Source organism: Taurulus bubalis, assembly GCF_910589615.1.
Source record: "Taurulus bubalis genome assembly, chromosome: 2".
NCBI lineage: Eukaryota > Metazoa > Chordata > Actinopteri > Perciformes > Cottidae > Taurulus > Taurulus bubalis.
In genome coordinates, this window is record NC_136590.1 from 39,626,271 (window position 1) to 39,652,762 (window position 26,492).

Sequence of the window (26,492 nt, forward strand, 5' to 3'; positions counted from 1 at the left end):
GATATTGCCCAACTGCAAGGGAATCTGCAGAGGAGAGCCAAGGCAGGTGGGCTGATGTCTGAATTGTTGGTCTTTATGTTTCTAGTTTATTGAAGAAATACCTTAACATAGGGTTTATCATCCAAAAACCTTCACCATAATTTAAACATAGAGAACTATTGTCATTATGTATGCGTTGTTATGCTATGATTTTACTGGTCCGGCCCACTTGAGATCAAAATGGGCAGCATGTGGCCCCTTAACTAAAATGAGTTTGACACCCCTGACCTATAGGAACAGTAACATAGTTACTAAATGTGTTAGGTATAATAAGTAATTTAGGTTTTACTGAAAACGTGTGTCAATCCTATGCTAATGTATAAAGTGTGTGGTGCTGTTCAGTCAGTAATATTATGTCCGCTGGCATTTAAAAACATTTTTAAACACGTCAAAGAAGTTTTATTTTGAAGGCCATGTCCGGAAGTAACTTGTCCCGACAAGTCCAGTTATAAAAAAGAAAAGAAAAATACCTTTAATGCGTACGTCCGGAAACGTTGCTTTGATTGCATTTTATTTCGGAGGAACATCGCCGGAAACGACTAGCTAATCCTCCCCGCGGGCTTGGCGGGTGAAAAGGTAAACAAAGGGAGGACCCTGGTCAATTGGGGTTTTTTCGCGTGCAACTCGAGATGTCGCGCGCGAACTCGGCGCGTTTTACGCACGGTGACTGATCCCAAGCGGGCACGTTACGTAAGCGCGCAGCCAACGGCAGGCATTTAAACAGTGCGGCTGCGAGGCTCCGGCAGGAAACTTTCCGTCTGCCCCGACAGCAGCAGCAGCAGCAGCGTGTCTCCATCCGGACTGCGCAGTTACGGGATCCAGAACCATGTCCTCGTACGGCAACAGCGCGCGTGTCACCGAGGCCAGGCGAGTGGCTATTTTCGGTGGGACGCACGGGAACGAGATGTCAGGCGTGACGCTCGTGAACCTGTGGGTGAAGAACGGAGCCGAGATCCAGAGGAAACGGGTCGAGACCAAGCCGTTCATCACCAACCCGAAGGCCGTGGAGAAGTGCAGCAGATACGTGGACACGGACCTGAACCGAGCCTTCACCCCGGAGAACCTCAGGTAAACGCGGCTGCTGCTGGTGTTCCTGTCTGCTGTCATACATGTGGAATGGGAACTTTGACCTGGCACGGATCCACCAAACAGGTACCCCAACTATTGGGGTTTTAGGGAGTTAGAGCTCATCAGATTGGCTATAGATAACGAAAAAACACGTGCATACCTATATTGTGTATTACGACGTTATTATATTTTGGTGTTGTGTACATTTCCTCTGTTGTTTTTTGTTGCGAATGAAATAATGTGAGATCTAAATGTGAGATCACTGATGACCTCTGCTACGGTGAGTGGAAATGTGTTGCTAAATGTACTGACGGCGCACAATTATGCAACATTATTGACAGGATTGACTCCGCGTGTGCGTGTGTGCGTGTGTGCGTGTGTGCGTGCGCTCTGCCAGACAGACGAGGGCAAATCTCAAAGGATCTCCTGCTCGGAGACCGTCTGGTTAGCAGTGGGATGAACCAAAAAAAAAAAAAACAATAACCAACATCGGATTTACACTCATGGGAAATGCTACAATAACACGGTCACGTGGACATTTCAATCAAAACGCTATCATCTCAGGTTGCGTGTGTGTGTGTTTACCATCGCCACCCTGCTAATAAGAGCAGAGCAGCGTGTCCCCTCTGCTCCCCGGACTTGAGCTGACCGTCAGCCAGCAGGAAACGTGAGCGAAACGTGACCGAGCTGCAAATGAATTAAGAAGATTGTCTTCTCTTCTCTCTCTTTCTCTTTTTTTGCATTGGTCTCTCTTCGTGTGCGTTGTAGCGGAAGATGAAGTCTTGCAACAAAAAAAAAACGCTGGCTCATATAGTCAGCCCGCATGAATACACCCAGCAGCCTATGTACTAACGCGGTTGGATAACATCATCGGGTCCCACTACTCATAAATCACCGCCCTGTAATAACAACCCCAAGGTTATTGTGGCCTGTCCCATCATTTTATTTGGACTTGATCTTGGCCTTTTTGTTCTGATTCACCATCATTTACCCCCATGGCTCCCTTTGGGATATTCTCTGTTCTCTGTTTTCCTTTTTTTTAAATCAGAAAATATGGTAAAAGCTCAGATCTCACTGCCCCGTCTGGCACATTTCAAAAATGATCTCTAAAGGGTCTTCTCAGGCAACGTGTAAGAAGATTAACCACATGGAGGCTCTTTCTAAAAACAGCTCACGGTGTCCTTTCCCCTCAATCTAAACAGGCGGGCAGACCCTTGTGTCGTAGTGCAGCTGTAATTCACACACTGTGCTCGTGTGCCAGAGCCCCGGCAGTCCGGACAATGCCAGATGTTTGCTGAAAATGGTTGTCTAAAGAGCAGATGTGAGGGAGGCGAGACAATATGCGCAGCACAGGTTGCTGTTCTACTGTAGTTTGGAGAACGTCCTGGACCCCTGTATTCTGAAGCGCTTTAAAAAGAGCAAAGAGAAAGAGGGGAAAAAAATAAAACAGGGGAGGGGAAGCTCTCATTCTCTGCTGAGAGCGTGTAGAATGTCTGTCTGGAGGGGAGGAGAGGACAACTTTATCTGGGCTGACAAATCAAACCTCACAGGGGTTCTTAAGAGCAGCGATGCACGGATTGGAGAAAGTGGCTTACATTTTCATCTTAATGCTCACAGAAGGGGGGGGGGGGGGGATGTCCCTGCTGAGTCCGGCTTATGTGAACTAGTGCATAACTTGATGGCTAACGTGATTTTCCTGCATCAAAGATTAGTTGGAATCACGGTAATTATTAAGACGTCGTCACAGTTATCGGGGTTTTGCTGGTATCCACGTGTGAAGAACTGCATGAAACACAAGCCATACATTCTCACAGTTACCATACACAGGCACACACACAGGCACAGACAGTCAGGTGAAAGTGTTCCAGGACAAGTAGGACCCACAAGACAGCCGTGTGTAAATCATTAACATGCACCACGGCTCATTGTCCCTTTTGGAGAAGTGTCTGATAAGCTGTGATATGAACATCAGATGTGTTGGCGGCTTTCTCATGCTGTGTGTGTGTGTGTGTGTGTGTGTGTGTGTGTGTCCGTGTGTCCCTGCAGTGCCCCGGGAGGAGACGACCTGCCCTACGAGGTGCAGCGGGCCCAGGAGATCAACAGGATATTTGGGCCCAAAGGGAGCCCGGAGGCCTACGACGTGGTCTTTGACCTCCACAACACCACGTCCAACATGGGCTGCACTCTGATCCTGGAGAGCTCCAAAGACCACTTCAATCTGCAGATGATGAACTACATCAAGGTGACGCCCCCCCCCCCCCCCCACCCTTTGAAAGTTCAATTTAAAACATTTTTTAACTTCTGATTGTGAAAGGTGGTCTGGTGTCTGCGCACTGCTAACTTATACATCATCGTGTGTGTGTTTAAAAAGTCAATGTTCTACTCTGAGGTCTCCTCGCAGAGGTCCAGGTCACCAGTTTCCCTTCTTTTAAAGGATCAGCCATCCGAATACACCAACCGGTTTTCCTTCGGCCCTCGTGAGCCTGAGAGGACGCTTTTATTCTTTTAGTTTCACACACAAAAAGAAGAAGGTGGCCCATATAGAATTTCAACCACCTTGGACATAATGTTTGCGTAAGCATATTAGAACTCTTTGGGTGACATTCATTCGTTTGGCCTGCTTGGCAGTTTCTGCACACATTGAACTAAGTCTGTAGAAAGCAAAGAGCGACACAGGGAGGAAAAGCGCAGCCAAAAGCAACACGCCCTCTGTGACTGTCAGCAAATGGAGGTCAAGAGAAATGCATATTTATTTTTACAACTTTTAAGAAACACACATCTAAAAGTGGTGACTCAGCTCCCTCCCGCTGATTCAGAGACCTCCGGCAAAACCAGCAAGAGCACACAATCTGCACGAGCTCGTAGTTTAACTTTGTGTCCGTCATCCTCACGGCGACGTTAATCACGGAGACAATAATCCCAAATCTTGTCTGTGCTGCCAACGGTCTTCTTTCTATTGTAATTATCTGCTGCTGAGACCTTGCTTCTTGTTTGTTTGTTTGTTTGTTTGGCTTCGTGTTGCAGAAAGCCATCGCTCCAGCCAGCTGTCTCGTTCTGCTGAATGAACATCCTCTTTTGAAATATTCCACTTCACGCTCCGTCGCCAAGCACGCCGTCGGTGAGTTCTCTCAAGCCCGGGCCCCTCGAGGCCTCTGGGGGGGACAAAGGGACAAGACGTTAACCCCAAAGATGTCCACTGTCTGAGAAGAAAAAATAAATAAAGATGTCTTCTGATTGTTTGACTGCAGGTCTGGAAGTGGGTCCTCAGCCTCAGGGGGTTCTGAGGAGCAACATCTTCGAAGCCATGAGGGTGATACTGAAACACGCGCTGGACTTCATCGAGCTGTTTAATGAAGGTATTCTTCAGCCATGACGCGCTCGTGTGGCATTAACGGGCCACGTCGAGAGGTTTGAAGGGAAGATTGAAGATTGCAGGAAAAGTTCCGACACGGGGACGACGAATATTGTGATTCATGCGCGTTATGCAACAGGATAAATAAGTCAGCCTCCTCGTATGTCCTCTTGACGAGTAATGTTTTGTGACAAAGCGCCTGTCTGATTCATCCAGATGCACCTGCATGCAGATCTCTAAATGTATCTGCATCAGGGCAGCGCCCCCCTTTCTCACGTAAACAAGTGGTTTGTGCCAATTGCGAGTCTGCCGGTTTTCCCGTCGGCTCGCCGTGGGCCCGGCCAGTGAATGGCCTGCTTGTTGTCAGAGTCCGGCTGCCAATGGTGCGGTAATCTTCTGTCGATGGGGTGGGGGCTGATGAATCGGTGTTCCTGCATCCAGGAGCCGAGCAGCATGAAGAAACGGCTCGTTTAGCTGCGGGACATTGAAGTGTTCTTACATTTGGAAATGACTTCCGCTGAGAAAACTGCTTGTCCTTCCTTCCTTTCCTTTTTTTCCCATGGTGTGCTGCCGCTTGCATATCAATGCAGCTTAGTGGTTACTTACTTAATGTCCAATCTCTGCCAAAAAATACACACACACACACACACACACACACACTCACTCTCACAGTGCACATCCTGTTCAGTTCTGGAGATTGAATAAGGCCACTTTGGCGCCGGGTGGCACCTTCCAGCTTTCTGGTTCCACACACTTTACCAAAGTGCTGTAGTGCGTCAGAGATGGGGACTTGGACTCAAATTACACATACACACACACACGCATACGCACACACACACACACACACACACACACACACACACACACACACACACACACACACACACACAAACAGTGACTTGAGACTGGACATCTCTCTGTCTAAGAGACTCCAGGGATGTGGGTTATAAGCTGTCATTGGCTGGAGACCCAGTCTTCATCATACAATAACTATTATACTCTAACTGCATTTTTAGGGGGGGTATTTACTTTAAAGGAAAGTTTGTATGTGTTTTCCCCCTTCATATTGCATTGCAATATCCTATATGGTAATACAATGATCATATGCCAACAGCCAATCAATGCTGATACTGGATAAAGGAGTGATGAGCTCATTACATATGTTGGAACCTTATTTACAGCTTAATTACAACCTTTAGAGGCTTGACTTGGACTCTAGCTCAAAGACTTGGACTTTCACAAAACGTGTAAGCATTAATGTACATCTGAAATACCTCATAGATGATTTGATTATCGTTTTTGAATATTTATACAATCTGAATCGGCGTCTTTCAGTCCATACACTTTGTTTTGCTGAAGCAGAAGCAACTCATTTCTTTTCACCGTTTTAGTTTTTTCACATCACAGTGCCCCACATATTATTATTATTATTATTTTTTTATTCAGATATAACTTAAATTAGTCGTTCTTTTTTTAATTTATTTGCATTTCCGCTCTGCCATTGGAGCATGCGGAGTCCCACACAGGGACTGTGGGAACCCCTTCCTTTGTTCAGTGTAATGTCGGAGCTCGCTCGTCTCCCATGCGTATTTACATTCAGTCTGCGAACTCGGACTCCTACGTGTTAGCCCAACCAACTTTAATAATTCAGACGCAGACTGTTTCTCTCCTTGTAGACCAATTCAGTTTATTTTATATAGCCCAACATCACAAATACAAGTTTGCCCCGGAGGGCTTTACAATCTGTACACATTACACCCCTGTCCCGGGACCTCACATCGAATCAGGAAAAACTCCCCCAATAAAGATAGTAAAAACCCTTTCACAGGGGAAAAAGGGGAAGAAACCTGAGGGAGAGCAACAGAGGAGGATCCCTCTCCCCGGATGGACAGAAGCAATAGATGTCATGTGGCCAGAATGAATAACGTAACGGAGTTACAGCACATTCAATGAATGTGACAGAAATGATTCATATAATGAGTAGTATGCATGGTCCATGATCCAGATAGCCACGACCCATTAAGCAGAAGGAGGTAGAGAGGAGGGGCATCAGCAGGGCCATGGAAGCTGGCAGGCCTGGTTCCATGCCGGTTCCATCAGCAGGGCCATGGCAGTAGGCAGGACCGGTTCCATTCAGCCACGATCCATGGCAGGGGGGAGAACCACACTTGATCACTCCATGGTTTCTTGGATGGAAATGATACTTGTTCACATAAAGGGAGGGTTTCTAGCTCCTATCCTGGGAAAAGATAGCTTGAGTTCTCTCCAGATCAGTTGCTCATTGACCAAAGTCTAGTTTTAACTAGGAATCACAGCAGACAGGAAGTTAATCATTCACTTTCTCGTCATTATCTTTGTTATTTTTAGCAGGAATAATTATAATTTTGTCTTCACATTATTAGTCAGTATCTTCAATAGTTCCTGGAATACAGGATGCTCACAGTGTTGGGGGTGTTGTTGTCTGCGTGTCGTTCAGGCATGGAGTTCCCTCCCTGTACGGTGGAAGTGTTCCGGGTCCTCGAGAGGATCGACTACCCCAGAGATGCCAACAGAAACATCATCGCCATGGTGCACCCCAACCTGCAGGTAAAACCTTGGCTGAATGTTTATCCGTCTGCTTGAACCTGTGATTTGTGAGCCGGGCCGAAAGAGGAAATGATACGTCTTTTGGTCAGTGTGAGGAGATGTGTGTTGTTTTTGGCTCAGCGACGCACTCATGGTACGTTGTTTCAGGACTGTGACTGGGAGCCGCTGAACCCCGGTGACCCCATGTTCCAAACGTTTGACGGGAAGACCATCCGCTACCAAGGCTCGGGCACCGTCTACCCCACGTTTATCAACGAGGCCGCCTATTACGAAAAACAACAGGCGTTCGTCACCACCAGGCGAGAAGCCTTGGTGGCGAGCGCCATCAAAAAAGTATGAAAACGGGCCGGCGACGCCCACGGAGAACCACGAGCGCTGGCCGTGAGCCGCGGCGACGATCTGTGTGTAGATTTTGCACTTTGTTCTGTTCGCATATGACAGACTTTCTCCCTCACGTAATACCACTAGATACCATCTTTTACACACTGATTTAGCTTGCCAAGCATTCACTATCCGAGAATCTATTAACTATGCAAAGAACATGTATGGAGACTTTCCGAGGAGTCACTGTGAAAGTCTTTTGATCTGAAGAAGTATATTGCTGTGGTAAGTATTTATGATACTGTTGTTATTTAAAAATATATATATTTACATTAAATCAACTAAGTTTTTTTTTGTATAATATTAAAGGCCAGGCCTGATCATTGGTGACATATGAATCATTAACCATCTCTTTAAGTTTCCTACTACTGCTCAGGATCATAACCTGCAACCTTTGACCCAAAACTGTAGTTGTTTGTCCTCTTATATATATTTGTAATATCTTTGGGAGGGTGTTTGTGGCCTTTGATACTACCTACCTGTGACTCCAGCGGTTGCATCTGTGGTGCTGTCCTATCGTTGCCTTAACAGAGATTTCAGACAAAAAAAAGAAAGAATTGCACAACAAATTTGGAGTGGAATTTGTCTGATAACAATATATTCTTTTGATAAGCAATGGGGTATGTTTTGTTCCCCTAAACAAATGGGATGCAGTTTGAAACGTGTTTTTATAACGATATACCTGTGTCTATTTTGATATACTTGTCCTGTATGTTTGGTTCAAAGTGAAATATAGTACTTGAATCGTGGAAAGCATATGTCCTTTTTAATATTTTCAACGTCTTTGTCATGTCAAAGTGCATCGCTGTGGTCTTATTCGTGTGTCAACTAGCAATATATTTTTGGTGGCACCAATTCATATGATGAGTAACGTCTGCTGTCCTTACGTCCTGTGGAAATGACCCAATCAATAAATGTAGTGCTATGCTACACTGTGCTATTGTATTGTTTGTAGACGCACCCTTCATACTGTGTTGCTTACACGTCCTTGTTGTCATGTAGTGTTGCACCTACATGCATACAACCACTAGAGGGCGCCACACGCCCACTGGAAGGAGTTTGTACAATACATTACAGGCAGCATGCAGTCCAGTTACCCTCAACTGTTCTTGTCCCAGAACTGAAACTGAAGTCGAAAATACTACACAATTATTACAATAATCTTGACTGTTTTACAGTTATATTAAAATATACATGAACATTCGTTGTGCTAAATATATTTAGAAGAATGCCCATACAGCAAATGTTTCATTCATAAGACATTTGGAATCCTGGCTCAATTATATGTAAATTTATATGTTAGTATTGGGAAATCCTGACACACAAACTTTTTCTTCTTCTAATCATTCTTAGCGACACTGTCTCTTTGGCACAGAACACACTTCTGATACAAATTAAATGCTACAATGATCTGCATGACTGGAGAGTTTGTTTGGTCGCGTCTCGTTTGCGCCAGTGGATCCAAATCGACAACATAATTGGAGGGTCTCTTGCGCGCAGGACATCTGACATTGAATAGGAGTGGCGAAGAAGAAAAATGAAGCTTGCACTCGTGTCATTATCTTTGCACGTAGAGCTGTCTGAGCCGAGGCATTCTTTCCCATGCATTCCACAAGCCGAAATGCAGTGAACACAGAAAGAAATGCATGCATCTACTGCTACGTCACGTCAGGCTTGTGAATAGTGTTTCAGTTGCATGACCCCCAGTGCTGCTCGTAGCCTTTCCCATCTTATTCATTACAGTAATCGAATCGGGGGCTCTCGGGCCTGCAACGAGTGCTGATCAATGATTCCTCCTGGCTCCTGAAAGCTTTTAGGAGAATGATGTTTCAGTTCTGGGCGGGGATCCAAACCAAGCGTCCAGCTCTCGCCCTCTGTCTGGACACCTCTCTCCTCTGAAGAGCCTTACAAATCACTTTTACTGGAAGGCCCATTGCTTGGTTGCTTACCGAGTTCCTCTGCGTACGAAAAGAAAATCACTCTGACCAAAAGTGTTCAAGGTTAGATAGAAACAAATGTTTCCTTTTCTTATTAAAAAAATATATATAAATGTGAAGTATTCGCCTGGTGTGTCACAAAATCAAGTGGTGGGGAAAGGCTGAGCAAGGGTCACAATGACATGCGCGTGTAAAAAGCCCTGACGTGTGCGCGTGGGTTTTGCAGGTATAGAGTGTTTTTTTAAATGGAGGCCGGGTAGCACGTAGCATGATAAACACGACTCTCCCATTTCTTCATGTCAAACCACCAGCTGGAGGCAAAGAGGCGCGTCTTGTCACAGCGCCGTCCTTTTCACAGAACAGTCCTGTTTTGCAGTAACGTCAGTTATGTAAATGATTATTTCTGCATGTTTTTGTTTAAAAAAAATGAAAGAGACTTTCTAATTCGCACCACATGGTTTGAACATTTAACCTGAAAGGCAACACGCGGTGGTTGCTTGATTTCAGAGCGAAGAGTGATGGATTAATTCACTGCTTCCACTTCACGAATACTTGTTGCATTCAAGTGCTGTCGGAATTATTTCGGTATGGCTGCGCACAAGGGGAATATTCTGTGTAGTTTACTCATCATGGGCTACGAGATATTTAATTTGGAGATGGAGGCAGTGTAAACGTTTGATGAGGGATGTTACTGTCATACACTATCATCTAAATGAAATATGTTGAGACAATTTATGTTGTGTTTAGAAAGGTACTCTTATCTATTGTGTGGTTGTTTGTATTTTAACCAGCTTTTTCTCGTTTATTGTAATATTACACATTGTGTAATATTACCTGTGGGTGGGTTTAGTTTTTCTTCAAAGAAAGCCAAAGACATCTGCTTTAAGTCTGATATGAATTGCTGCGTTGATCTGATTTTACTCACATATGACTATATAGATAACACTCTTGTCCGAGCAGCACCTGAAGGCAGCACGTCTCAATCCAGGAAGTCTCGAAACTTTTCAGCGGAGTGGCAAACTTGTTATCCGCATCACTCACTGTGCACGCCCGCTGTTTGTAGGCGTGGGAGGTGGAAGATGGTCAGAAAACGGTCCAGTTAATATCGACAGACAGGTTTATTTTTTTCTTAGGAGGAGAGGAAGGCGGATAAATGCGACAGACACCCCGCTAACTGTCGGAGAAGAGGTGCGGACACAGAACAGCTTCTCCCCTGACGGGTTTACGGGACTGCGGCTGGCGGAAAGCCCGCTTTTGAACCTCGATATGTGGGAACAGGAGGAATTTGCAAAACACTGGAGGAACGAGTTCCCCGACGGTAAAGTCCCTCACATGGACTTGAACTCGGTGGAGGACATCGAGTCGGAGCTGGAGACGAGTAAGACCAACCTGAAGAGGCTCCAGAAGGCGCTGGCGGAGGAGAAATTCAAGGTGATTTACCTGCAGACCACCATGGCCCGACAGGGGAGACACGAGCCGCCGAGCTTCCGCGGCAAAGACGAAAACTTTAACGCGGACGCGTTTGGCTTCTGCAAGACGGGGGACGCTCGGGGACCGCAGCGGCGCGAGGACGAGGGCGACGGGCAGAGGAGCAAGGTGTCCGACCCCGTGGGCGTGAAGCTCCACGCGACAGGCGTCCTGAGCTCCTTCGGGCGGGAGCGCAGCAGGTTCAGCGCCGGAAAGCCCGTCCCCATCCCGGTGCCGCCGCGTAAACCCAGTTTTCAGAAAATGGACCTTGCGGTACCAGTGGGCGTCCGGCAACCGAACGACAACGAGACGGGCAGCGACCGGGAATACGAAGATGCGGAGCTGAATGAGAATTTCGTCAAGAATAACTTGCTGGCACCAAAGGCCGTGGTCGGCAGGGACAACCAGAGGACGCCCGGCGGCTACCGGGACGTCCGGCGGCCCTTCCGCCACAGCAGGGACTTGGACTCCGGCGACGACGGCCGGCTGTCCCCGTCCTTCCCGCAGGTTCAGCTCAGAGCGTCGCGCGGCTCCGGGTGCAGCACCCCTGACCGGAGGAGCGACGGGTACCTGAGCTCGGACCATGACGACTCCTCTTCTGCAGGTGAGCATTGTGACGTCACGGCCACCGCTGGACTTATTATTACCCGGCGAAGGCACAGGTAGTAGTGTCTATAAAAAACAAGATGACGAGGCGCATCAAGTCTTGGACAGAATCATCTTTACAGATGGCAGGGTCAGTTTATTTAAAATTGGCATTTTTTTATATACAAAATGCTTTATTATGCACTGCATTTTACTTTCATCACCATCAATGTGCACAGACTGACCAGCTGGTCGCTATGGTAGCAGTGGTATGTGATTGTATTCATTTCTGGCCTGTGTTTCCTCCTGCCGTCACCAGCCAGCTCCTTCATTTGGTGCAGACAGCAGGAAACAAACGAGACCCTGCCCGAGTTTGGCTCAGGACCGGACTTAAAGCAAACCAAATGCTCCAAGAGGTGTTGTAGATCAGACCTGACTAAAGGGAGCTAATACCTCAAACCACAAAGTCTGCTGCAACATACTATTTTCAAGAAAAACGGGTTACAAATAAACAACCACCTTCTTTGAAGTATATAGACATAGTGGTTCACCTCTGACGGGGCCTAAGGTAGTCTGTCTATGTGCTTTTGTGATAATGTGTAAGCAGAGAATTCGATAGTCCATATGCTGCTCTATTAGTGTGCACTACGTCTTGTGTGATGCAGTCCACTTTAAGTTTAGGAGACTGACCTCTGGGACCTGTGGTCTGACCTTTCGGAAGCTGGTTTCAAGAACAAAAATGAAGAGGTCTGTATTGGCGTCACATCGGCCCCATGGGAGCTGCAGTGCAGTTGGTAGTGGAAGATAAGGGTATTGTTGACACCTGAGATTATACTTAAATCCACGGATTAAAGTATGCAAGACAAGCGAGATGGAAACTAACCACAAGATTGTTTGTCTTTTTATAGATCATTTAAAAAATAGTTATTGATAAAGAGATACACAAATGCTAAAACATGTTGTGGTCCTAGTACTATCCTACTGCTTAATTTTTTATTTTTCATTAGTACGGTGACATTACGATGTGTTTTTGTTCCTGCATCATTTAACATTACACAGGTTAAATGTTAATAATACGGTTGATCAAACTGTATCTGAATTAAGTGAATCGAGTGTGACTTTATTTGTATAAAGCTCACTGACGAGGTGGTTTACAGGAATAGTTTGACATTCTGTTAAACGCGCTTTTTCGCTCGTATCTGTACGGTCCATATCACGTTTGTGCCTTTGGTTAGTTAGCTTAGCATAAAGGTGGGAATCGGATGGGGAACGACTAACCTGACTTTGAGGTTGCCAGGCAACCAGCGAGAGGAAGTTACTGCTTCTTATTTATATATTACATGTTTACCTTTGGACAGAACGCTGCTGGCTGTTTCCCCTGTTCCCAGTATTTTGTGCTAAGCTATGTTAGCGTTTTCCTCTACCTCTGTGCTGTCTCTTTAAGGCGTCAGCTCATCGGGAATACTCTCATTTGATATGGAACAGAAATCAAAGCATTGCCAATGTTTTGTTGGTATCTGTTGTTTTATAGGTTGATAACCCGGTGCTCACAATGCTAATCCAGGAAGCAGGACTCACACAAACAACGCTGTGGCCCTACTTTGAGACTTCCTCAATAAAGTGGGGCAACATCGATGTGGATTGTCTGCATGTCATGAGTCAAGATTCAATGACTTGAGCATGAGAATAGATTGCGGAAGACAAAACCTTTTGTGACACATTATTCTGTCCCAGTCCGTCCGGCCCTTTAATATTTGAGGATTATGGGGTACTGTTGATGGCATTTAATGATAACTAAAGGGATTTGCTGCATTTGAAGTGGTCTGAGTTATGTAAAAGGATTTCGGAAAATTCCTGGCTTCAGTATTTGAAGCAGGAAGCCCAAAATATAGCAGTATTATTAGCCGGAGCAGAGTGAGACCTTCAGGTCCAGAGCTTCATCTCCGTAAAACAACTAGAAGATACTGAAGCATGAGCTCTGTCTTTGTATCACATTGATTGAGGAAGGCTCTCTCTGTTTGATCAGATGTTGTAACGATGTTTAGCAAAAGTGTGAAAACGTTTACGTCGTATTTGAGCCTGTCATTTACAGACGCACCTTTTGTCGTAACTTCATCAAGCAGACATGAATGTGTGGGAAACGTCTCTTAAAGAAAGACGGTGGACATGACTCTGTGTGAGAGCGTCTTGTGTCTCAAGAGCTGTTCTCTTCATCTGAAATCTCAAATTAAAGACAGAGTTAAAGACAGAGGAACGCCTGCGTCGTTTTCCAATGAAGACACGCCGTTTGTTTCCCATTGTAGTGAAGGAGGACATAGAGGATGTATATCAGGGGCCTATTTTCCCATAAACCTAAGGGTCATAAGGATAAGCACTCACTGTAAGTCTCCTAATCTACTCCATCTTTGTTATCATGTCCGGCAGGATAATTATGTTTTGCGCCGACAAATGGGAAATAATCAGTGGAAGGTCTTCATCGAGGCTGTAAACAATGGAGGGCGTGTAGATCTGTGGGAAGAACAAGGGACGTTTTCGGGGGGGCTTTGCGCACTTGGCTGCGAGGTCGAGCTTTTTAATAGAGGTAACGGCAGTTGTCTGGCTCCTGGTCCCTCGGCATTATGGGACGCTTGTCCTCGCTTACTCCCACGCGTGCGATACGCACCAGCAGTGGGCCTCATGCCAGGGGTCTTGCTCCCGCCGATGTCTTTGTGTGAGGCGCCTTTGCTGGGAAGAGGTCATCCATCGGGTCATGTGTGTCTGAAGCCATAGGTCTGGCTTCTCTGTAAGGCGTGAGTCACCTCTGATTCACGGCAGTGTTGGTCAAAACCTGGAGCAGTCATTGCTATTTTAAGACTTTTAACCTGAGCTTTGTTGAATTTGATTAATTTCTTGATGCGGAAATCCCACTGAGCGAGTCTGAAAATTTAAAATAGTTTCCACTGGTGTTGGTTTTGGTTATCAGGAGTGATGGACAGATTCCATTGTTCAGCTATCCTAACTATTTTTAAAGCATCTATATGGAGAGATGTCTGTTTTTTTATTTTATTTTATTGAGTGCAAGCCAGCTCAAGGTAGAATGAGGTAGCAAGCGTAATGCATTGCATATTTTTAGCTCACAGCAACTTTGATCTGCACCAAGAATCCTGTTTCCCTTTCCTTTTAAAACACTTCTCTCTCTCAGCTATTAGCTCAGAAAGTAGCAGAGCAAGAACAAAAAACACAGTACATTTCACAGTACACTTCACATTCCAAGTTAAAGTAATTAAATATGAAATTCTGAGGCCTATTGTAATTATAAAAAAACAACCTTGAGGGCAACGTGTTAAGATGAGTCATTAAATAAATACTAGTTAGAGATATTCTTTGCTAACAAGTATTTCGGTGCTGGACTGTGGACGTATCATTTTGGCGTGAGGGTTCTGCCAAAACTTACCACTAGGGAACAACGTGTTGTAATGTTAGCGCTGCAGCGTAGAAGCCGTATTTAAGTCCTGTTAAACCCAAAGGTGTGAATGCCTCGTGGTTTGCCAGGTGAGCTAATTATCAAATCCAGCATGGCGGTGTCGGCACTGAAGAAGCAACTTTTCCAGTTGCTTCCTCAAACATAACATCACCGCATTCTATTGACAGATTATCTCACAAGATGAGGTCATTATTCTTCCTCCAGCGTTGCTGTTTTGGCACGACGAACTGCTTCTGTAACGTAATCCGTAAAACCCTCACCAGGCACATGTCATCCTGCTAGTAGGGTTTAGTTTTCTTGTCTCTGGGTACTTTGGTGTATTAATAAAAGAACACGATTAATGGCTGCTGTTGATCACTGGAGGTTCTGCTCAAAAAGGGTAAACTGGAGGACAAACCTGTTCTTGTCACTGATTGCTGAATATGACACACATATTTCTCCTCTCCTCTGGGTTGGCTCGCTCTTCCCTCAGATAAGTTAGGCTTGTTCAGGCCCGTCCTGAATAGCATGCGCTAAGGGGGGACTGGGCCTGTGGGCCTGTCATATTGTTTCCATTTTAACACTGTGGTGTGAATGGCGGCTCTGACTATTTTATTGGCGAATTAAAGTTTTTCAGGCTTTGAGGCCTTGCCGTGTGCACACTTCTAGTTCAGCGGACAGTTGGACAGCTCAAGTTCTGACGTCTGACTGCGAAGTAAAGGGCTTTACACCAATCAGGGTAAATCTCTCCCAAAACTCTGGCTGAGCTGAGACATTTCCCAGGCAACAACTGCTGTGGAGCTCAGGTAGATATGCGGCTGCTCCTGGAGCATGTCTGCTACCTGTGGACCTCCTACCCTATGTTTTTTGCCCTGCCTCTCAAATGTGAGGATTTCACTCCTTCCGTGTGTGTTGTAATCCAAATTTATATATATAGTATATGGCTGCTGTTACTGTTTAACAGCTACCCTATAAACTTCAGTAACACAGTGGTGGCAACAATGGGACAGGTTTTCACATTCAAATATCTTTTCAAAGAGAAATCCTTTTAAATCCTCACAACTAAAGTACTATTTATGGTCTGACTGGTCCCAGTGTTACCTTGGTGATGAGTGTGTCGTTGTGCAGGCGGGCGGGCAGACAGGATGTCTCTGCTATAGAGTAGGAGGTGTGGGTTTTGTAGCATCATTGCTGGTTTTCTGAGAGGGATGCAGGAGTTGACCGTAGTTCTATATCGTAGGTGAGAAATGCAAGGGTAGAACTTTAATATTGCCTGGTGCTCTCATATCTATATTTATATCTAGCACACCACGTACAAAGGCACATGCACACAACAATCCATCCTAGATCTGTGTCTCAGTTTATTACACGTTACAAATATATATTCCTCTGTTTGCTCTAAACCACTCGTGACTTGTTCCGTTTGTGATGGCAATCAACAGTAAGACGCTCCATGTGACCAACAGAAGTGTGGTTTCTTCAAAGGTTTTTTTTCTTCTTCATCTTCGCAGGATTTCCCTCAGTTCTCTCTCAGTTTCAAATAACACTCAATCTAGATTCTGTCACCCCACATGAAATCCTGTGAGGCGTTGTCCACCTGCAGGCTGCTGACGTCAGCAGCCACGACCACCAACTGCAGAGACTGAGACGAGCAGGGAAAGCGGTTGAGGTGCCAGATCAGATGCAAGGTGACGGTTATGATATCTTATGGATATGGTGTCACGGATCATTTGGTTTCAAACTTAACTGTCAGTGTCACGTTTGTGGTTGCACCTAATGAGAATGAACAATTTAGTGGTGGCTTCATAGTGGAGCTCTGCTAGCGGTACCCGAGTTCCCACCAGCTCTCTGTTTAATTAAAGGTACATTGGCACACTGCCCTTTAGTACATGTGTGCGCGCCCATTCCTAGAACCAACAAAGGCGTGGGCCTCCCAGGGGTTTTCGTTTCAAGAAGTAGCTACGCTGGTTTTCACATTAAGAGTCAACTGGACACAAAGCTGACCCCCCCTCCATTCCTGTGCTGCTGTTCTGATCTCCCTCGAGACGGGGCTGAGCTGGATCTCCCCTCACTTTCCATGAGTCGCCCTTCCATCCTATAAACAAAAACCAGACAAACAAACTGACCCCGCTTTCCAACTCGCCGCATTTCCTATCAGATTGAGGCAGAAAAGTACAGGAAATGCAAACTCATTCCTGTAAAGTCCCTCAGTTCAAATTGAGATGAGCAGCAGGTTACAGGGTGACAGATTGGTGGGTTTCCTGTCAGTTAACTGACTCACACAGCGGCCGCTAGTGTGCTCGGCGTGACAGTGATGTCAATGAGCTGATCCCGCCGTTGTTGATTTTTGTCAGTGAAGAAAAAGCACATTAGCGAGAAGGATATTATGAAAAGAATAACAGCACAGCTTGTTTGCACACGCTCCTTTTTCCGATTTTGACATTTAGACTTAAACTTCCTCTCCGTCTGAAATCAGAGAAAACACCAGGCCTCCTCTGATTGGCTGACTGCTATGGCTGCCATGGAGACCCCCCGTGTGTGTGTGTGTGTGTGTGTGTGTGTGTGTGTGTGTGTGTGTGTGTGTGTGTGTGTGTGTGTGTGTGTGTGTGTGTGTGTGTGGTAAGAAGCTGGCATGTGTGTGTGTGTTCTTCTCTGACACACTGCCAGTGGGCGTGCACGGCCACATATATCAGTTCATTACTCCCAAATAATTCATGCAGCTACTCCCACTTTGACTGCAGGGGGTCCAAATAAAACCTTCTGATCATGCACCCCCCCAAAAATAAAAATGTTATTCCTGCATGTACTATGGAACTCCAAAGGGTTCAATATTTAATAATTTCTTAATTTATTTCCCAAATTATTCTTTGATGATATTGTTGACACAATTTTGTCAAATGTTTGATCATTTATTTGATAATAACTAATAATGATCTATTTGATCCTGAACACTTTGGGTCTCTATAATGTAGGGCTTAAAGCCAGTTTGAGTAGTACTTTTTATACATACATACATGCATACAGTATATATATTATTATAATAATGTTTTCATTTATTTTTTAAACTAAAGCACAACTTCACATGTTTACTATCTTAAATCCAAATTGTGACTGAACTGAAATCTAAATAATGTATGCATCAACCACGTAGCAACAAGCTTCTGTTTTTGATCGTGCGAGTCTAAAATCTAACTCCCCTCATTAACCTGTGGGTGAGCGCTGTGTAATGAGATGGTAATGAAGGAGATCAGGAACAGTAAAGCTGTCAAAGAAAGAGGAGGAAATGATGTAAACGCTTCTTGAGAAACATTTTCCCTGCCTCCTGTATTTACAATATAAGTTGTCATGTTTTTCTGTCACAAGTGGTATTTTAGGTGACTCCCACGTTGCAGAAGGAAGTTGAGTGTTGGCCGGCCAGTGGTCACCATCTGCTGACTCAGACTGGTTGGGTGAGAAAACATGATCTGTCTCATTCCGCGGTCTCCTCTGGTTTTGAGGAGACTGATGTTGACATTCAATAACCACGAGTTCCTAATGCTTCGAGAGCGTTGCGTAACAATGGAGAGCCCAAATCTCAAACTGTGTAGGACGATGGGAGTGTATTAAATGTCCAGTAAACAAAAGGCGATTGCAGTCTTGGTCTTGTTCTGTCGCCTGAACGTCCCCGCTGGTGTGTGAAGTTCTCATGGTGACAGTGTTACCGTGTCAGATGGCAGCCGTGGGGAATAAAGTCTGGATCTTGGACTGTCCTGGAACCGTCACCTCTACTAAAGCTGTCGTTGGTTACCTTATTTGTTGTAAGAAAAACAGAGAAAGGTCTGGCCGTCGCAGGACAAGCTCATCCAATCATTCGATTTGACCTGAATGTGATGATTGGAACCGGCTACCTGCCTGTTTACCGACCTGTGCACTCATTGCACATCAGGAAGTCAAAGAAACAGTTACATCCTGTTAGATCGCATCTGTAGGCTGCTTGTAGTTCGCAGACCCCATTCAGATTTATTCTTAAATATATGTATGTGGAATTGTGCGTGTGTCTGGCAGTGTAAGCTCTCCTTTGTTTCTGCCTGTGAAACACTTTGCTGTACACTTTGATGTGTGTTGTAAAGATACACTTTATTATTATTATTATCACATCATAATAATGCCAGCTTTTGCCACTTTCCTTCTCAAGAAAGCTATTTTGGTTGTTAGCTGCACACCAGGGGAATTGATGAAACATCGGCCTTCTCTGAAGTGTAGCGGTTTTAAAGCACCTGTGCTGGCATTCTCAGTTCTCTTTCCCAGTGTGCGCTGGTTAATGTCTTGAGGACTTCCTTTGCTGCGCTCATCACTTTCACTTCCTCTTAGCGCTAGGTTGGAATAGAAAACAAATACACAAATAGGTGAATTAATATTGCATCATAGAAAAAACACCTGGTTGCTCGAGTTCCACCGCAACAGTATATTAGATAATTATGCACTTGGACAATCAGGATGTGAAAGCTACCATGCCGGTTATTTAGTCGACGTCCAGGGTCAGAGAAAGGTCATTGTGTGTGTGTGTGTGTGTGTGTGTGTGTGTGTGATCCCTTGTAAGAAACTCTAACTACACTCAGCCTGCAGGTCTGGGATTAAACGTATAGGCGTGGCATTAAACTTGGAGGAAGATCACTCCAGTAGAAAGTTGGTTTCCGTTCATTTGCACAGTGCGACGATATACTGTTTGTTGGTTTGTGTCTTTCCAGCTGCATGCTCTGGTCTTGGCAATCGACTGTTTGTTCCCAGGATTACCTCTTAGGCCACACTAATTCTGCAACTTTCTCAGAGCACTGCCTTCGTTTCATCGCGTGTGGTTTTGGCGCCGTGCAAACTGCAAAGAGGGTTTCATGGATCATCGTGGATTCCGATCGCAGCTACACTCTCGCTCTCGCAGCAGTAACCTGTGGCTTTTGCTCTGCCACTCACTTGCGGTGAATGAGGCCGATGCGGCGCGAATGCATTCACTCTGCAGGGGCCAGAAATAGCTGTTGCAGTGAATGCATACGTTTCTAAACGAGCTGAAAACAAGCCGGCGTGGATGCTTATCTTCTACAACGTAGCTTTCGCTCTCCATTTACGCAGCAGCGTGCGCTGTATCCTGTCCCGACCACACAGTCGACCTAACAGCCGCCCAACCAACACCTCTGCAGCTCCAGCATGAAGGTCACTCACCTGTGCCACATTGTATCACCCAAATGAAGTAACAACTAAAAACTGTTAATGACTTGTCACATCTTCAGTGCCGCTGCTGTTTAGTTGTTTCATTCCTGCACTGCTGTATGTGTCGCAGTCACATGCTGTCAGACTAACAGTTGCTAGTGAGAGCACACCCTAACTGGAGAGGCTCCATTGGGATTGTGGGATGCACGGGACACAGCACCCTCATGTGGACATCTGTAACAATGGCAGTTTCACCGTGGTGCGTTTGTTTTGCATTCTGTCCTATTTTCAGCGTTTGTTTTGGTTCTTGAAGATTTCAGTGAGGGCTGGTAATCAATGAGTGCTCCCAAAAATATAATTATGTCTAGCAGGATGAAGTTATTCCCCATATTCATCCTTTCTACCCCTTTTGTGAGTAGTGTTACACCGTGTTTACACAGGATGTGTAACGTGAGCAGCAACAGCAGTTTCAGCACTTTTTTTCTTCCCACACAGGATGCGTTCAGGCACTGTCTTGAATTCTAGATTCACTCGCTCTTCGGTAGCCCTCAGGGTCCAACACACAACCTTTTGATGTTACACTTGTAGAAACGGAAAATAAAATAAACTTGAAGTTTAAAATGAAGTAAAAAGCGCGCAAACATCTTGCTGACCGTCCCTCCTCATCCATCCCTCTCCGTTACACACATGGGAGGCCTTCACTGAGCCATTACAACCTGTGTTGACAGGAACTAAACACTAGGGTGCAGCAGGTCTTCATCCAGACGTCTTGTATCTTTTGCTCCCTCGTCCACCTTTATTAATGGCTCGTGTGTTGGTGCTTCTGGGCAGGCGCTTGACAGAAGTTGGCCCGATCAGAAGTCAATTTGTCGAGAGGACACACCCACGACGCCTTTTGTGTTCACTCACGCGCACAAACAAACGCATGCAGCAACTGCATGGAGAGACAGGCGGTCCGATCCCCCCGCTGGGTTAGTTTCAAAATGTGTGTGTGTTTGTGTGTGTGTGTGCGTAGAAGCGAAGCTGGTCTGTACCACTAACGAACAGTAACGATGAGCAAACAGCATAAATAACACATGAGATGTTTTACAGTGTGTGCATGTGTGCTCTTTTGAGTGTGTGTGAAAGAGAGAGGGCCAGTTCTCCTTATCTGGTGTCTGTCCAATCACAGCATGATTCAGATGATTTCCACATTGACCTCAATAGATCAAAGTGAATTCATCTGGCATCGGATGAATACTTGCTCTCTCATTTTCACACACACACACACACACACACACACACACACACACACACACACACACACACACACACACACACACACACACACACAATCTCTTTGTCCCTTCTTCAGTCTTTCTCTTTGACACAAACGGGTGCAGGATTGTATTTAACAGTCCTTCGTCTCATAAATCCGAGGCTGGCTTAATATTGGAACAGCAGACACACACAGATATGTCACAGCGGTCGGCCAGACAGGTCCGTTCCAGATAATTGGACGGTGAAGGAGTTGGTGGGGGGGGGGTGTTCAGGGCAAATGAGGTGAGGGAGGATCTTGCCTGTCAGAGCACATACTGTGATGCGTCATGCGCGCACACACACACACACGCACACACGCACACACACAAAGACACACACACAAAGACACACAAGCTCTTGTGGTTTTCTTCCCTGTTCGCTGAAGATTTGTCAATCGGATAGAATAGCTTCAGTTGACAGGAAGCGTTACACATTAAAGTCATGTACAAATATTCTTATTGTAATAACGCACACACACACACTCTCTGCAGTAGATGAAGAAGGAATGGTGGTATCAAAGATGGAATTGTTGGATGAATGAATAACTCCTCCTAAGTGATAAAATCTGGAATTGATGGAGAATACAGTGACCACGACAAACACAGGCGGACAAATGACTTATATGTGCATTTGAGAACCCACGGGGCTTATCCCACTGTTTCACTTAAAAATACAATAGAATCTAGCAGTCAATAACAAACACCCCAGATGATTTCAGGCATTCCCATTTAACAACCAGACGTTAATCACTAGTGCACTCTGGGCTTTTTAATAATGCATAGTCGGTGCTCGTCCCTGCTGCCATCTCTCTTTGCCCCCCGAGCCCCAAAACAAAGGGATGTGACTAAAAAAAAAACATGTAGCTGGAGAATGTCATCATCCATCTCCAAGGAGTGTGTCCTTACTTGCGTCGTCTTTTTGTTGGTATTCGCCTCCGTGTTGACATTGTGAATTAAACAGATGTTCAGGGATCATCGTAAACACCAATAACGAGTCGAGTACAGCCATGTTCTCAGTTTTAGTTTCCTTCTGAAATGATCAAAGAATATTTAAATATTTTCAATGCCAAACGTTGCAAAAGAAGTTACGCTAGTAAAAGATTCATGGTATAAGAGCCATGCTAACGCTAGCTACGGATCGCAGTGGCGGACAGTCGCTAGCATTTAGCATTTAGTTCAAAGCACTATAATAATAATAACATATTTAGAAAGAATCGTTTCATTTCCTACTATTTTGTGCATTTATAATAGTAATCATTAATTTGCCAGCAGAAGATTCGCTCCAGCGCTTCATTTTTTTTTTAAAGCCACTCGTATAGAAACACTGGCTGTATGTGTGCCCCACTCTCTCACTCTCACGTACCGTACACACAAACACACGCAAGCACACGAAAACCAGTAGCACTGGAAAACATTTTAATGAAAGAAAAAAAAAAGTGACAGATCAGGCTTTTAACAATTACAATTCACTTTATTTGCACCTACCAGTTATTTTTGCAGTTTCAAGCAGGGGGTGGGAGGAGCCACCGCTCTGTGGATGCTGCCCCTGAGAGTTGGGGTGGTGACTGGGAAATTAGTGCCATCAACACTAACACCAGGCCTGGGGGTTTGGGTCGACATGTTGGAGAACAGTAATTGGGATGGGGCCGGGGTATCTGGGTAGGAGAGTGGTAGGTGGCAGTCTGATTGGCTGGTGGGCTGGTACGCTTCCTAATTGCACACACACACACACACACACACACACACACACTGGCCTGGAGATGACCACCATCTCCCTCTCGACTACATGACAGGAAATCTTTACATGTTAAAATTTCAAGTTAAGAGCCCGCAACATTGATTGATAGAACACACAACACAGTGATGGATTGACCTTCTGCCTGCACTAAAGTCCATGTTGTTTTTATCCACTTTTAGATTCGACTTGTCCCTCAAGTAGAATCTGTTTATTTGTATTTTAGGTGCATATGAGACTTATTAGGCTTGATGAACAGTTTTTCAGTAGAAACGTTGCGGTGATTGATCCGATATCCTGCGGGAGTACGTGGGCAGAAGACCTCTAACTCCCGTTTGACTTTGTGAAGCCTAACTATGCCTCTGAGCGTCATGCAGTACACAGTGGGACGCACACAGTGGGACTACAACGGGAGGTATGGATTTTAGGCTTTTTTTTTTGTTGCAGTCCATATTTTATTGCTGTAATGAGAAATGGTGTATTGTTTTTTGGATTTCTGTTAGTCTTACTCCCACATTAGCAACACCTACTTACCAATATCTATACAAGTTGATTTTAGACCGGTGATCCGACACAATGCACCAATGCTCCTCTTTCCTGGTAAATAACAATTCCACTATGGAGACATTTAAGAGAATGATAGCCTGAAGTCTAGATCTTATCCATACATTCAATCCACCTGCTTGGCCTTTATGCACACACACAAATACACACGTGCACACGCACGCACACAGAGTGGAGGACTGTTGCTGAATGTTGACCTTTTATGGAGAATGAACCGTTGCTGATGTGCTAAGCTTTGTTGTCGTCCTACAAAGAGCCAGACGCCCCCCAAACATCTGCAACTAGACAGATACAGCAACTGCTCTACCTGAAGCTGTGCAAGCTGCTTGGTTTTGTGTGTTTGGTTTTTCTGTATGTGTGTGTGTGAGCGGGTTGTAGAGACAGTTCGTAATGGCCCTTTTCACAACACAGCAGGACTTCCCATTAATATTTTATAAACGTACGTTTGTCCTGGAAGACAAATGTGTGCGTGTGCTGGCATGGCACGTGTGTCTTTTCTTTGTTTGGCTTTGCCCTCTTGAATGATGAGACACTTAGGAGGGGGTGGTGGTTTGTCCAAAAACCAGAGAAGACGGACACACACACACACAAACACACACACACACACACACACACACACACACACACACACACACACACACACACACACACACACACACACACACACACACACGTGTAGAGCTGTGTGTGTGTGTGTGAGGCAGAGAGAGAAACACCCTTTTGTCCCAGATTGAAGACAAAGGATGTGTGAGGCTGTACAGTAGGTGAATCTATTTTTGATGAAGTGCCACTCACCAACCCTGTGTTCTTCTCCACCTGCTTGGCTTTCCCTTTCCATGACCCTGTGTGTGTGTGTGTGTGTGTTTGTCAGTGGGGGTGTGTTTGTGTGTGTGTGTGTGTGTGTCGGTGGGGGTGTGTTTGTGTGTGCACGCTCTCTCAAGACCTTGAGGGTGTGCATGCCAGTGTAATTTTCCTCCTCCACAATGACGCATTTATATTCATTAATATTACCCTGACATATATTAACACATGCAGGCTTACATTAAATGCCATGACACACCAACACACATATATGTAACCTCTGGCCAGCTCTGGGGATGGGGGGGGGGTGCACATACAACCCTGTGGTTAAATGTATGTGTGTTTCCTCCAGCTGGCACATAAGAGATATGTGTATCCAGACAAAGAGCGATGCTCGGGGGCCGGTGCTCTGCCTGCTGAGGGTGCGGGAGGAGAGAGAGAGGGGGGGCTCCTGTCAGCCTTTGTGGCCTAATTGAAGTTTTTCTGCCTCTCAACCCTCTCGTCTCTCCTCCCCCATGCTGGTTAGAGGAGGATGACGGGAGGGGGGAGAGGACCCGACCGGGGTTTGAGGGGAGGGCTTTGTTGCCGCTGGCGCGCTGCTCGTCTCTAATTTCTCTCCTCTGTAGCACATGCGTTCCAAAAACACAGCGAGTTGTTTCGGATGAAAAGAAAGGCTGACTGCGTGCTGATCAGCTGTCAGCTCCGTCTCTGGCAGCAGGACGCAACAGGAGAGCTCATGTGCTCCACCAGCTAATGCCCCCATTAAAATCTGACAGAGCGATCGTTTGAAAATCAATAAGGCAGTCTATGAAATTCTTAATTGCGTAACGGGAATGTCGACTTGTTTGCGTTAGTTATCCGATGAAGGTTGCACTGTAACGTCAATTCTGTATCTCTGTCTCATCAGAAATTATTTTATCATAGAAGATTTTTTTTTAGCTCCATTGTTGTCATAGTATTATTCTTTATTTTGTCAGCTTCCACGTGCACACAAGACATTCATGTTGATGTGCCTTAGGACAGCGGCACACAACACAGTGACATCTGAACAGGACACTTTCTCACTGAAGGACTCCCCACCCCCATAAAACGTCCTCAGGATTATGTAGCCATGGACTAGGTCCCCCTTACCCGCTTCTCATATCGAGTACGTTTTAGAAATCAAAATAAACACGGCTTGCGATTGCATTCTCACGATGCTTTACAGATGTTGGTTTTCCCCGCGTGGGAATAGAACTGGTACTTCAAGTATACGCTGCACTTCCACCTCAACACAAAAGGACAGAATCTCTTGCTAATGGTCACTGCGTTGGCTGCTAATTTATAGATTTTTCTTAATTTGGATTATTTTGAAGCGGTTGTCTTTTGCCTGTTTATGTTGTTTGTCATTTTTATGCTTCTTTCTTCCGGTCTGTTATCTCTTGAAAAAACAACAACAACAACAACTTGAAAACATGATTTTATTCTCAGTGATGCTCTGACCTGGGTAAAAAAGCAACAGAGAGGAAATGTGGTGGTTCGAGACAAAGATGGGGACTTTAAGCTCAATGTGTTTTTTTTGTTTTGTTTGGAGGTACCTTTTAGAAGATGTCAAGTTATAGCACTTAAAAGAAAAGAAGATGTGCTATCCATTCATTAACTTAAAAAGAGAGGAGCAGAGAAAAAATTAATTCACATTTGACACAAGCCTCATTGGTACACAGTCATCATTCATCGCTTCAGAGTTACTGAGCGGAATAAGGGAGGGAGGGAGAGAGAGGCTGAAGAGCCATTCGCGCAGAATCAAGAGGGAGAGAGAGAGAGGAGGGGTGGATGGGAGTGAGCAAGCCAAACGGAGAGAGAGGGAGTGTTTCTCCCTTCCCCTAGCAACGGAGCGCGGTGGTCGTCTCCAGCTTGTTGTTTAATCTCCCTCCCGTACACACCGCTCACCCATACGCTCCCTCGCCGCCGCCGCCTCGCTCGCCTGTTGGACCCCGGAGGTGTCTTCTTTTTATTTTGGGACATTCATGCCAAGTGATTCTTTAAGCTTCTCCCTGCGAGATGAAGGCTGTTTTTC

At 45.4% G+C, this 26,492-nt stretch overlaps 2 protein-coding genes across 2 annotated transcripts in view; both read left to right on the forward strand.

The window, feature by feature from the left end:
- Window positions 1–865: 865 nt before the first annotated feature.
- aspa (aspartoacylase) lies at window positions 866–8,333 on the forward strand (the record flags this gene model as incomplete). The annotated part of the gene is made up of 6 exons (XM_079214449.1): window positions 866–1,107; window positions 3,154–3,349; window positions 4,132–4,225; window positions 4,356–4,463; window positions 6,936–7,045; window positions 7,193–8,333. The coding sequence occupies 6 exons, from the start codon at window positions 866–868 to the stop codon at window positions 7,382–7,384; spliced, it is 942 nt and encodes a 313-aa protein (XP_079070575.1). The 3' UTR covers window positions 7,385–8,333.
- Window positions 8,334–10,629: 2,296 nt separating this feature from the next.
- abr (ABR activator of RhoGEF and GTPase) overlaps window positions 10,630–26,492 on the forward strand; it is a gene marked incomplete at its 5' end in the record, with an annotated part of 105,430 nt that continues 89,567 nt past the window's right edge. The window contains one exon of the mRNA XM_079214458.1: window positions 10,630–11,434. Coding sequence (XP_079070584.1) covers window positions 10,630–11,434 — 805 coding nt within the window. The remainder of the gene's footprint in view (window positions 11,435–26,492) is intronic.